At 28.5% G+C, this 14,387-nt stretch overlaps 1 protein-coding gene across 1 annotated transcript in view; it reads right to left on the bottom strand.

Moving 5' to 3' along the window:
* LOC113386957 overlaps nt 1-14,387 on the bottom strand; it is a 170,285-nt gene that overhangs the window by 45,009 nt on the left and 110,889 nt on the right. Inside the window, exons 3-4 of the mRNA XM_026624718.1 lie at nt 10,480-10,596; nt 2,889-3,063 (exon numbers count right to left, since the gene is read on the bottom strand). Coding sequence (XP_026480503.1) covers nt 2,889-3,063; nt 10,480-10,596 — 292 coding nt within the window. The remainder of the gene's footprint in view (nt 1-2,888; nt 3,064-10,479; nt 10,597-14,387) is intronic.

Here is a 14,387-nt window from a genome sequence, read left to right as displayed (position 1 = left end):
ATAAGTCTTACAAGCTCCAGCTTAAGATAATTATATTTTATATAGAACATAAGCAAAAAAATAACCTTGATGATCTCAAAGATCTTTATTGTTGAATCCGTGTGAACAAAAACTGAATTGTCATCGTGTATTATGTAAAAAGTGTTATGAATAAGAAGGATTGACGAAACTTATTTTGTATATATGACCCATGATATAATAGAGTGAAATAACTTTCAAAAATAATTTGTCATTTCTGATGACATGTTTGATGAGTAATAAAATGATATATTTATCTGATCAAAATAATATATAATTTCTGTGAATTTCACCACATTTTTTAATAAATGCTTATCATACATAAGATTTTTTAATTGAATAAGCACAATTTTTTCTTCTTTTGTTTTTTTACTACAGAAAAGGTAAAATTCAGTTAAAGTCAGAAGAAATTTGAACAAGATACATGAAAAAGTTGTGCTGAAATGAAGAAAAGAACCACGTTCAAAATATTCTCCTGGAACTCCTCATTTTTAAAACAAAGTCTATTTTTATTACTAAAACGGTGTCATTAACAAGATATTTAATTTTAGTGCATACCTCACTTTGAGACTTTAAAGACTTCATTACGAAGTTTTGTCAAAATTCGTTTAGAAAAACAAGAATAATTTATATTAGAAATTTCAGTACAAAAAGAGAGAGCTCAGTATGCAATATTTTTTCATGTGAAAATTAATAACAATGAAATCAAATTATTGTAGGTATTGCACATTGAGTATAATGAAAAACAATTTGAATAACAAAAATTATAATTAAGTTTTTTAAGGTAAAATTTTTTAATCTAATACATATGTAGACGACAGAAAAGCATTTAGTAACGGTGTTCTTTATTGGAACAAATATTGTTGAAAAGATGAGATGTGGATAAGATTTTGTTTAAATCTTAAGCAAAAGCTTATATATATATATATATATATATATATATATGCTTTGGTCTTTTACCATAAACATGTCATCGATCTCTTTTCATCTGCGAAAATGTATACTACACCGGTGTGAAAATTGTGTAGCGTTTTATATGTTTTACTACTCTCAAGTTTCAATCTTATGTCAACAGACAAAATAAGCAAAACTATCCAAATGTCAACACAAAATAAAATATTCCACGTCGGCTTCCTTTGTAATCTTAATATAACTTTGCTGTCTTTAAGAGACTTACGCAATATCTCTCTCCATCCATTTATATATAATATCTTAGCCTCAATGTAAGTACTATAAAACTATAAAAAATTTACATAAAAGTTGGAAAAGCTTTCAAAAAAATAAAGCAAACAATAGTATATTCCGTGTCTATCAATTTTTACAAAAATCAATCGTTAATTCCATTCCAATTTGAAATCGCATCAAATGTAAGTGAATTATCATTGACATGATAATATATATTCAAAAAAGAGTGACACTAGTGATGTGTATTATGTGTATCAATAAAAAAACTATTAATCAATTTGTTGCATTAAATTACTATTATTTTTGTTTCTACTGACAAGAAGCAACAGCAAAATTTACTGAGCAAAGAAGAATTTTTGCTGTAAACTGTAGATACAAAGTAAGGATCTTAACAACATGAAAATAAAAGATGTCTACGATTTTCCAACTAAATGCTTTGATAAATTATTATTAAAAGAAGCTTTTGAAATCGAAACCTATGGTATTCCTAATTTAATAATTATTAATTTATGCAAAGTATAATTACGCATTGTTACTATTTAAAAAGTGCTGGTCTTCCATCTGACATTAATATGTACTCATCAACTCCCGAAATTTTTTGGAAGACTCATATGAAGAATACCCCAAAATTATTTTTCAAGATGAATTTTGATTTAGAAATCTTAGTGTTTCATTAAAAAACTATATAGATCTGGAAACTGTATAGTATATCAATGTTATGTTTAAACTAGCTGTAAGTGGAATTCTGTCTTGAGGCAATTATGGCATCGTGCCTTAAGGCAAATTGCTGGAACTTCCCGCACCGTAACGAAATGTTCGAGGAATACTGAATGTTTTCAAATAGATTATTATAAATATTGTAACATTGTGTAATATTTATAAGAATTATATAAACCGAATTGCAGAGTTGAAATTATTTCTAAAGTATATTAGAACTATAGTCAGAATTAAAATAAAATCTGAAATATTTTCGATATACAAAGTACTAAAAAAAAAAAAAAAAAAAAAAAAAAAAAAAAAAAAAAAAAAAAAAAATTGAACAAAATTTTTTTTTTTAAAATCAATTATTTTGTTAAGACAAGCAGAAAGTTCTTTGAATCATTTAAATCGGACGCTTAGTTCTCTCAAAAACTGCCATTTTTACATATTTAGCTCCGTATCTTCGAAATGGCTGGGCCTGCCTTTGCCAAAAAACTAATAAACACTTCTCCCAATCATTACTAATTGAATGTTTTTTAGATCATTCAAATCGGATACTCCGTTCGCTCAAAAATTCGATTTCTATTTTCTGCATTCTTTGCTCCGTATCTCCGAAACGGCGTGAACCTGCCTTTGCCAAAAACTAATCAGCTCTTTCCCAATCAATAGGAATCGAATGTTTTTGAACCATTCAAATCGGTTGATCCGTGCGCCCTAAAACGTGACTGGAAATTTGTATCCACACATACATACACACACACACACACACACACACACACACACACATCCATTTTTCTGAGGTATGCCAAAACGTTCAGAAACCTTCAAAACGTCGAGAAATGTAAAAATTTTCAATTCCGATTTTTGGCCCATTACAATAACTTACCCTACGGGAAGTTAAAAAGTGATAGTCAAAGTAATTTTTCGTAGAAATCACCCTACACCACTTGCACCACAAGCAATTTGATATAAATATTTATGTTAACCTGTGTCCATATCGCTTGAAGACGTGTCCTTAATAGAAATCCTTTTGGCCGTCCTCAAAGCTCCGTCCAGTGATTCGACGTCCGCCTCAGAACTGGCGCCACTTGCAGGTGATCCAGATGGGGCCCCCTTGGGCGGGCAGGTTAGCGCTGATGATTCATCCTCCTGGAAAAAATACTTCTTTATTTCATTATTTTGTACAGCAATCAGAATTTAAGAGTCGTTTAGGCTGTTGGGCTAATTTGACTTAATACTATGCCAGTTTTACAGATGGCAAACCAAACAGTTGTCTAATCTCTGTGTGATAATTTTCATTATTACAATTTCTGTAATTAGGCGAATATTATATTGATGCAGCAATGCCGGATTAGGGCTATTTTCACTTGGTAACATATTGCTACATTTTTAAGGATAAACCAATGTCACTACTGCTTGAGATCATACTCCTCCAAGCGGGATCGAATCCGGGACCTCTGATTCAGGTCTAGTCGCTCTTGCCACTTACCAAAGAGTGAGCCCCAATTACGACAGATAATTGATGAATATTTTGATAATTAGGTAACACAATTAGTAATTGAGAACACTTGAAATGTATGCAGAAACATTCATCACATATGAGAATACAGCGTAGGAGCGCTAAATTCAAAATTCACAAACATTTCAAAGAAAACCCATTTTCCAATTCATGCTAAAAATTCCTTTCCATGACCATTCCCCGAATAAATTCCAATTAAGACCTTCAAGGCGAATCGAATTCGTTCCATCTATATTTTACTGGTGCAGAAAATATATCGATCTACCAACTATCGAGACGTTTACGATCAATCGATTATGAAATTAAATCCAGCTCGAGCTGCACAGAAAATCATGAATCAGAAATGCGAGTAATAATTTAAGCATTTAAAATAATTAAAGATAAATTATGGACCATAGGAAATGAAAGTGGATTTTAATAGCTGATCGAAGTCGAAGCGATAAAGTTGATCTAGATTCGATTTCGTTCGACATATGTCACGATCACAAAATATGATCAAGAGAAAATAAGAATTCAAAACTAGTAGTGCATGACATTGTGCCTTAAGACAAATTGCTGGAACTTCCAGTACCAAAAATTGAAATTTTTAAATTGCAATCGTTTTTGAAAAACTGAAACTTTTTGAAATGTTTGAAAATAAGAGATTTTTCTGAAAATTTTTGAACTTGTTTTCAAAGCAAATTTTCTGAAAATTTTGAACTTATTTTCAAAGCAATCGTACTGCGTGAGTGTTTTAGAGTAGAAATATCGAAGCGTGTAAGCGCTTCATCGCAGTGTAAGGAATAAACATTGATACGAAACAAAATTCATACGTATTATTAAAATTTCTATAAAATATCTGATAATTTGATGCGCATATGTCTAATGATCATTACTTTTTTCACTCGTTTTCTGAAACCCCTAGACCTGCCTCCGCAAAAATTCATTTGAAGGAAAACTTCATTTTGTCAATACAAATAAAATGTTTTTTGAATAACCATTAACCATTACCATTTTTGGCTCTTTTTGCCCTGAATCTTCAATACGGCTAGAACTGCCTTTGCAAAAAACTAATCAGCACGTCTCCTTATCAATAAGAATCGAATGCTTTTTGTATTATTCAAATCGGTTGATCCGAACGCCCGAAATCGTGGACAAAAAATTGTATATAACCATACATACATAAATACACACACAAACTCACATACATCATTTTTTTCTAAGGTATGCCAAAATGTTCAGAAACCTTTGAAACGTAAAGATATAAAACTTTCATGTTCGATTTTTTGGGATAACTAGAACTTACCCTATGGGAAGTTAATAAACTAGTTGAAAGTGGAATTTTGCCTTAAGGCAAATTGCAAAATATTCACAATAGGTGTACTAACTAACTTAATCAACGGAAATTGACAAAATTTTCAACTGCTTATTACAAAAATAAAATTTTCGATTTCACTAAAAACGAAAAATTATTTACAATTGGTATCTTTCACAGACATTTATAATATCTGTAATTATAGTAATTATTGTGCACAAACATGTGCTTGTCTGGCCTAAAAGTGATACCTATTATTCCTAATAAAGGTACATTGATTGGCTTCTAAATTTTTGAAATCGATCCAACCGTTTAAGGAAAAATGTAGACCAAAGATAAAAAAATCGGCTCACATTCATACACACACGACTATACTTATTTCAAACTTGATCTCAACCACTTCACAATGACTTAAACGTCGAACAAATAAAAATAGCGATTCGGATTTTTTTGCGAATGAAAACTTTTCATTCGGGAAGTTGGAGAATATCAATGTCCCAAATTTTTATATGCCTCTATTATTCCTGACATTGGCTTAGAATAATATTTATTACTAAGAATTATGGCTTGCTTATAAGTAACATTTGAGAATATTCGATTAGGGTATGGAGTCCATACTATGGTGTCTATTGACATATGTTGCAAATCATCAAAAACGTAAAAAAAATATTATGATGAAAAGGCCCAGTCGACTTTTACCAAGAACTAATCACCACTATAGTTCCCAAAATCTGTTCAGGCTTTCTTGCCAAAATGTGAACAAAATTTTTTGCATTTTTCTGCCAATTATAAAAACAAAGAAGTTGGTCGAATGTGCAAAACTAATCATCGCGAGTCCTAATGGAATATCATCGAATGGCTTCTAAATTTTAAAAAATCGGTCAAGCCGAGAAAAAGTGGATCGGAAAATTGGAAAAAAATATAGAAGAATTGGCTCACACACATACTTCGGATTAAACGTCGAGAAAACACAAAACTGGTAATTCGGTTTTTTTGGTAAAAACATAAACTCCTTCAAGAAGTAAAAAATAATAATGGTTTAACGAAAACAAGTTTTTTACATTTTTTAATAAATATAATAAAAAGTTGGCTATAACGTGCGCTGTACCTTGTATTTCCCTATCTATGATATTGCAAAACCATATGCAGTCTTATCTATGATTTTTTTTAAAAAATTGCATGGTCTTATTTATTAATTCGCTGGCAACATAGTAAAGGAAGTCGAAAGTAAATTCAAGTTTGGTTTGCTATCGGTGATACCAAATACGATTGAAAAATATACATAACATCGCTTTGAAGCACATAAGCCGCCGTAATAAATGATTATGAAAGTTGTGTCGTGCACATAATCTGCATAAATATTAAAGTAATGGTAATAAAACTAGCCGAGCCATTTAGATACAGGGACTGTAAATCTAATTATGCATTTGTGAAATAAATAGTTCTCCAAACTTCAAATAAATAACTAACATATAAAATGTGCTCCAAAATTCAAAAATTGATTTCAATAGTAAAGGAAATATGAACTAAATGGTATATATAGACAAAATGACACAGTGGCCTTATTTAAAAATTTGCTATTTAAATAACGTTCCTGCGACTGCATAATATGAAGATACAATCACACATGATCACAATCCTCTCAGATGTTGAGCGTCATTGTCAGAGTAATTTTAAACGTGCATCGCGCTTTCAAAAGTTTATTCGTTGTTATTTGTGAATATGTCCAATACAATCAATGAACTTATGCTACTCAGGATAATAGTAATTGCAATCAATTTCATTGAAATTATTAGGTGTTTGATGAAATTTTTATTATTTATTCATTTTTGTTCAAATTCGAGCAAAACAACACACTTATACAATGGATAAAGGTAATAGTACTATTTCGCAAAAACTACAGGGTAGATAGTTCGAGGTAAAAAAAATTGTCAAAAGTGACTGACTTGTAACTTCTACTTAAACTACTTCTAAAACAGACCGGTAAAAGGAAGAAATTTACATTTATTGCAAAGACCTATTTTTCTGATCTGAGCCCGACGAAAGTAGGTTACGATGTAAGATTTGTCCCTTTTTGGACTCATGGATGGGCTATGTAATGTTGTCCCAAAGTGGACCAAACAAAGTTGTTTGTAAACCGTCTTCTTAAAAAATAGTATCTCAGTTTATGGTTTACCCAATATGTCATTTTAACCATACTATATGGAGAAAATGGTTTTTGTAATTGGTTGCATCTTTTGTTAATTATTATGTTATTATAGTTCCTGTTCAATTTAAAGGCTTTGTTACCGGTAGTCAATGAACCAAATAAGAGTAAAAACGATTAAGACTAGGACTAGTACCATTGAATAAATGAATATCATTAAAAAGCAAAGCAAAATAATCATGTCATTTTGCCCAACTTTCCTTATTACATACAGGATGTCCCTGAACTCAACGTCAATCCGAAACGGAACAATAGTATTGAACATAACAATCATGTAAAAAATTAGAATAAAATATCTCAGTTTGCGAATTATGGGCTTTTAAGTTCAACCTAGAGCTTTGGTAAAAATGTGACCATTTTTCGATCAATATGGTAAATTTATAATAATTTTTTTCATTTAGACTTTAGATCCGTAATCGTAAATAACATGTCTAGGATCCCAGTCAAAAAGAATGATACGTGAGATAATTTGTTTCTAATTTTTTCATGATAGTTACGATCAATACATACTAATACCCTGTTTCGGCTTCATGTTGAGTTCTGGGACACCCTGTGAGAAGTTTTTTAAAACTTTTATAAAATAAACGTTTATAATTTCTGAAAACAAAACAATTTAGCGACATAAATGATAATTGACTTTTACATATTGTGCATTCTCATTTTTGGTGCATAGGTAAACATGCACTTAGATATATTTACATATCGATACTTGAATATTTGTACATTCAAATATTGATACAAAAATTTATCTAAAGATTCACATTTATATATGAATTTTTATACAGTTATGAGTTAAACTGCTTTTTTACTAGAAAACCCAAAAAACATTTATCGATTAAGATTGCAATTTTTTCTTATTCATAAAAATCTTATTTAGAGAAAAAAAAAACAATTTTAAAGAAAAAAATGTAATGGTAGTAACTAAAAATCGATGATTGTAATTAATTATTTCAACAATCTACAACTGGTTTGTTTAAAATTTTCATTAGTCATTCAATAGATTATATTAATTTACCATTCGAAAATAGAAACAGTTGTTTTATGTTTGGATACCGAAAACCATTAACACGAAACGAGTATTTTGATATTTGCAAACAAATCGTAATTAGAAAACTAACATTCATCTAGTTAATTATATACAAAACGATAATTACACTAAACATGAAATGAGGATAGTCATGATTATTGAGATAAATGGGTACTTTATTGTCAGTCGTAGATTTTACTCAAAAACCAGTAAAAAAATGTATACACTACATAATTACTCACATATTTAAACATCTATATTAAAACAAAATCAAATATTAAAATCAATTTTAGACAATAATTGCCTAAGGATGAATAATGATTAGTGGATCGAGTTTACAAATTCTTCTAAGAATTCTCTGAAGAAATTATGCATTTCTTTTCTTATCATTTTGTATATATTAGTAAAAATAGATGATGTAAGGTTTAAATTATTAAACAACTATTCGATTCTTATTAATAAATTAATGCAGATTCGATTTTGACTGAAAAAAATGCAATAAATTATAGAATGCATCAAATTAAAAAAAATAAGAGGACTTTTCACATAAAATTATTGGATTTAAGAATAAGATTTCAATAAGATGCATAATTATTATTTTTACTATGTTTTGGGTTACGTACTAATTTAAGGATCACTTATGAGGTCTAAAAAAGTAAAACTAATTTTTAATTTAGCAAGTAGATTTTAAATGCTGTTAAGAAGAAAAACGTATATGCGTGAAATTTAAAATTTTTAATTTTATTTAATAATTTTAAAAATTTTATTTAATGTTTGTGTGCATATCGTAAATCTATAGTGTTATTTCAAAAGCAAAAAATACTTAGATTTATTACAAATTCATATTTTTAATTATTGTTATATAAGAAAAATAGTTTCTTTCAAGCTTCAGAACAATGTCGTCATTGACTCGAAATTCGTTTCAACTTTTATAGACTTGTTAAATTATAGTACCAATTTTTTTAAAACAAATTCTTAACCAATTAATTGTTATCCAATTTCAAACAAGGTTTTGGTTAACAACCTAATTGTAATTGTTAAATTTAATTACCTATATGGTACGATTTTCTAACAGAACGACTTAATTATCAGACTCTTTAGATTAATCTTATGATGAAAACATGAAATAAAAATACAAAATAGAGAATTAACAACAAAATATTTTCGAATATAAAAATCGTATATAATTTTAGAAGTTAAAATAATATAATTACTCATTCTACCTTTTTATATTAATATAATAACTTTTTTAAAATAAGCACTCATTTCTTTTGTAATGACAAAACTGCCTTAGGTATACTTCGATACTACTTAGCATTTCTTTGAATAAATGTAATAAAAAACACAATAATTTAGAAAGTAACATTTCTACGAATTATAGATTATTTCCACGCATTTGGACAAAACATTATTATTATTATTATTCGTGTAACAATAATCATATCATGTAACCTTAGTATAAACCATATGTAGATTTCTCCTTATAATTTGATTGCAACCTCTATTATGATTACGATTCACGTGCTAAAACCACTTCAACAAATCAAATAATACTTATAGATACATAAATCTATTCATACTTGATATTAAACATCTGTTATTATCAAAATAAAAACATAATTATAATTGAAAAGCATCTTAACTATTGCTCAAGATTGCTGTTCAAAGAATAATGTTGCATAATATGATTTATTGTAGGCTGGGCGCGAATTCTGAAGATCAACAATAATTTGCTCCAGGCGAAATAATAAACCACATTGTGGGAAAGTGAAATATTTTGATTTAATCGAGATTTTAATATAAAGCCCTTTTCGATTGCATCACGAGGAATTTTCTGACTGGAAAAATGTGTCATTTGTACAATAGCAATTTTCTCTCAATAATTGCTTTTTGTCATGTTTATCATGTAAATTGGACTGAAATATATATATATATATATATATATATATTATAAATAAATATAGAGAGAAAACGAAAGATATAGGAAAAGAGAGAAGGGCTTACTGCAGGTAAAAAGGTCCCAAACCGATATCTCAAAAGCAAGTAAAGTTAGGAATTTTTAAACAACAATAATTGAAAGTAGAGGGCAAAATATGTATCACCAGCCAACACCTTGATTCTTACTACGTCTCAATCAGGAGGTGAACGGCAATGTTTAAAAATCCAAACAGAAGTGTTTTCTTTCTCTATAAGTTTTATGGTTGTGAGTAATGTTGTTTAGTTTTGCAGACCTTAATATAATTTTTTAAGTATACGTTATTTAATTGTTTTATGAGATGTATTGTTACTTTAAAATTAGATTCAACCGTTTTTTTTAATAATATCTCATAAGTGTTTGCTCATAAGTGGTCTTGTATTTCAGTTTGATCGTCAGTCGAATCTTTTCAGTCAGTACGAAATGAAGCTAAATAACCAGTAACTTTGCAAATCTTTCCAAAACTTTGACCGCGACGGTAGGGGAGGCGTAACTTTTTTCATTATTAATAAATCTAAAGCTATTTTCAGAATAAATAAATTTATTTTGAACTTACATCACTCGTATCCGACTGCGCCCTCAGTGAATTTCGTTTGAAATCTGTGCTGAGTCTCGCCTGTTTTGGCAAAGGTTCTTCTTCGTGGTCAGATTGGGAATGAGCCCACGATGGTGTCTGAAAATTTAAAGAAAACTATTAGTTACATACTTTACACAAACATGAGTCGTTAAATGTAATAGTAAAACTAGTGGAGCTTCCCATATAGTAAGTAATTAAATATTCGCGAAAAAAAATCAATTAAAATGTATCAATGAGTAATAACATGTGTATTAATTTAAAAACGAATATTATAAATCTAATATAAAATAAGTCGTTATATTTGGGCGATGACTTTTATCTATATTTATCTACAAGAACGAAAACATTTTATTTTATTTTATTTTAACAGATAGCCCACAGAATAGTTCCAAGAGGACTTAAAAATACAATTATCATACATATAATACGCATAAAACACAACATAGAAATAACCTAGAATAAGATGAAATAATAATACATATTTGAAACGAAATATAGAAAAAATATAAAAAAATTGAAAACATAACAAAAAAACACTGTCGACACAAAAGCAATATGCTTTTTGAATCACTGTAATCGGATGCGCTGTTTTCTCAAAAACTGCTACTTTTTACACTATTTGCTCTGTATCTTCGAAACCACAGGACCTGCCTCCACAATAATGTAATAAATTTTGCACTCAATCAATACAAATCAAATGTTTTTTGTATCATTCTATTCGGATGTGCCATGTTCTAAAAAACTGGTTGTTTTTGCGCTTCTTGTTCCGTAAATCCGAAATACCTGGACCTGTCTTTGCCAAAACATTAGCACATTTCCCCGTCAATACGAATGGAATGCTTTTTGAATCATTCAAATCGGTTGATCTGTACTACCGTATGATGGACAAAAAGGTATTCCAATATGTTCAGAAACCTTGTGTTTTTGAGTTTTTTTAAATTTAGATTATTTTAACATAATTCAAAATTTTTAAAAGTTGCTAATTTTGATTTTTTTCGAATTATCGAAGCGCGTAAGCGCCGCGGCGTAGTTAATCATTATAAATCTTGATACGAAATTCGTAGAAATGTAAATATGTATTTGATTATGATCTTATGTAAGTATTAGTTTCTACTGAACAGTCGTGAAAAATTAATTCTATGAACAATTTTTAAATTTAATGGTTTAAAATTTAATGGCATTCGAGACGAGACATAAATATCAAAAATCCAGATCATTAAAAAAATATATGAATCTATAGTTATTGATGCAGATTATCATTTAAATTGAGCTGAAATATATATAGATCATTTATATCATTTTGAGTAATAAAAATATTTTAAAATTTAATAGCAAAAAAACTTTTAATAGTAGGTACGAAATAACGATTTACCGTTAAGTAATTTCAGAAACGAATAAATCGAAACAGACTTTTTAATTCACAGAGTTCTTGAAATTAGTTATTTTGAATTTTACATTAGTTGCATTCCAGATCTGAGTAAATTAAATGTAGAAAATAAATTGATTTTAAATTATAATTCATCCAATTGAAATAAATAAAATTACATAGAAGTCAGTTGGAAAGATTTCAATTAAGCAGTTATAAACTAAGTGTAGTGAAGTTACACGCAAATAATTAAATATAGATTAAAATATCCTAAACTATTATATATTATAATTTGATTTTTGTACTCATTACCTTCAAAGTCAGAAATCTCTGACAAATCAAAGAATACATTTTCTAGCACGTTGTAATTAACTAAATTGAACATAAAATAACATATAACTAAAATACAATTATTCATAAAGTCTCAAAAAAATCAACAATCCAATCCAATCTTCACTGTATCCAGACATTATAAAAATATTTCAAATGATTTCTCTCTAAGTTTAAGTCTAATATGTTAAGAATTTTAAACACTAATTATGCAAAGCATTTTATAGATTATATAAAATTCCTTAAATAATTACAATATATCAGAATGTTGAATTGTTCATAAATAACAACAATAACCATTCTTATCTCAATGACAAATACTTTGCAGTAATATTTGTTAAATTTTTTTCTCATTAAATTAAAGTAATTCATTTGGACGCATTGTATTTGTGTGGCTTTCTAATTGGCGAAACTTACATTGTTTTTTATTGTAGTATTTTCGCATGTTTTTTGTCAAATAGTAATTTATCATTTTTAATTAATGTGTACGCGAGCATAATTCAATGAACCATTACTTTTGAAATACGCTGCATATAATTTAACTATATGCAAAATAATAATTTTTATTTTGTTCAAGAGAAGTTCGAAAAGTGTGTTTGTTAAATAAGTGGAAAACATCAAACTTTCGAAAAAGTGCAATGGTTCAATATTCTTCAACTCTTACTTTAAAATATGACTTACTAAAAATAGACTCACTAAATTTTGAAAAAAATCTAAGGAATTAGTGTAGTTCAATGCAAGTTACGATTAAATAATTTAAGTAATAAGTATAAGGTTCATTGTTGAGTTAATATTAATAACTTATTTATCAATATTATTTGCAGTGCAAATAAATGGCGTATTATGTCCTTATAAATTTCAACTCTATGAGAACAATTCTCGGATAAATTAGAAATACGATGTTACTGGTCTAAATCGTACTATAAAATTAATTACAAACTGAAGGTAATTACAAAATGTCAAAAGTCTATGTATTTGTTTTTCGCACGCATTTCACACATAAACACAACAAACAAAATCTAACCTCCAAAAGATGGAGGATCTTCTATGAGTTATTTACATTAATTGAATATAATATAGTAGTCACTCCAATGGGTAATTTATTTATTTATTTATTTATTTTTTAAATAAATAGCCCACACTTTAGTTCCAAGACTTAAAAATACAATTATTATATATATATATATATATATATATATAATTATATAGATAAATATAATATGTAGTATAATATATAAAGCACTTAACACAAAATTACACAAATACAGAATGTAACAATATTATTTAATCACATAGAATAAGAAAAGAACGATAATTGAAAAGAAATAAAAAGACTAATTTGAACAGATGGAGATTATTTATAGTAATTTGATTACTATTGGATACGATTTGTTGGATTGAGAATAAGCCATATTTTTTAAGTCTTCTTCATTTTGGAGTAAAAAACAGCGGAGCAACGAATGAATTTTCTAATTTGTGACAACAGAAAGTTGCACTTATGATAAAATTGTTACATATTTGACATTTGTGCATTTTGAAGGTTAGCTTTTATAATTGTCGAAGTATAAAGCTCTTACTAAAAGTCTGCAGTTATGATAAAAAAAAAATTCATTTAAAAAAACTGTTCTTTTTTATTGTATCCTTGAATATCCATTTGTTATATAAACGACTAACACACACACAGAACCCTCCCCCCCCAACGTCCTGGATTAGTATAACTGAAAATTGCCATCCCGGATTTGACATAAAAAAATTTGGTCACCTTAGTACTGAACGTCGAAAAATTCTTCTACAAAAATACAAAAAAACACAACTTGCTCTGTACAAAGAGTACAAATCGTACGTCTAATTCGTTGGTGTGTTAGTTTGCAGGGTTGATCGACCGCTTTAGTATCGACGACGCCCCCGTTGACTGCGTCTAATTAGCACTTGCAGACCACTAGGCATACCACTAACGGGCCAGCTCGCGCTACACTCTTAGGACAAGGATCGGTGGGTAAATTTGTTGCATTTTTTTCATATGACAAATCTTTATATTCTGTCTATTATAATTCACTTACGGCGTGGTAAATTTACGAAAACAAAAAAAAAATTAAACAACAAATTAATAGTTCATGGGATAGTGCCTTAAGGCAAAATGCTCAAACTTCCCATACCAAATTTAAAATTCTTAAAATCCTTAATATTTTTT

The sequence above is a fragment of the Ctenocephalides felis genome, unplaced genomic scaffold (genome assembly GCF_003426905.1).
Source record: "Ctenocephalides felis isolate EL2017-DRISC unplaced genomic scaffold, ASM342690v1 CF-g0.4_SCAFFOLD_00845, whole genome shotgun sequence".
NCBI classification, from domain to species: Eukaryota; Metazoa; Arthropoda; class Insecta; order Siphonaptera; family Pulicidae; genus Ctenocephalides; species Ctenocephalides felis.
The sequence above is the reverse complement of the archived record's forward strand: the minus strand, read 5'-3'. Positions and strand labels throughout refer to the sequence as shown.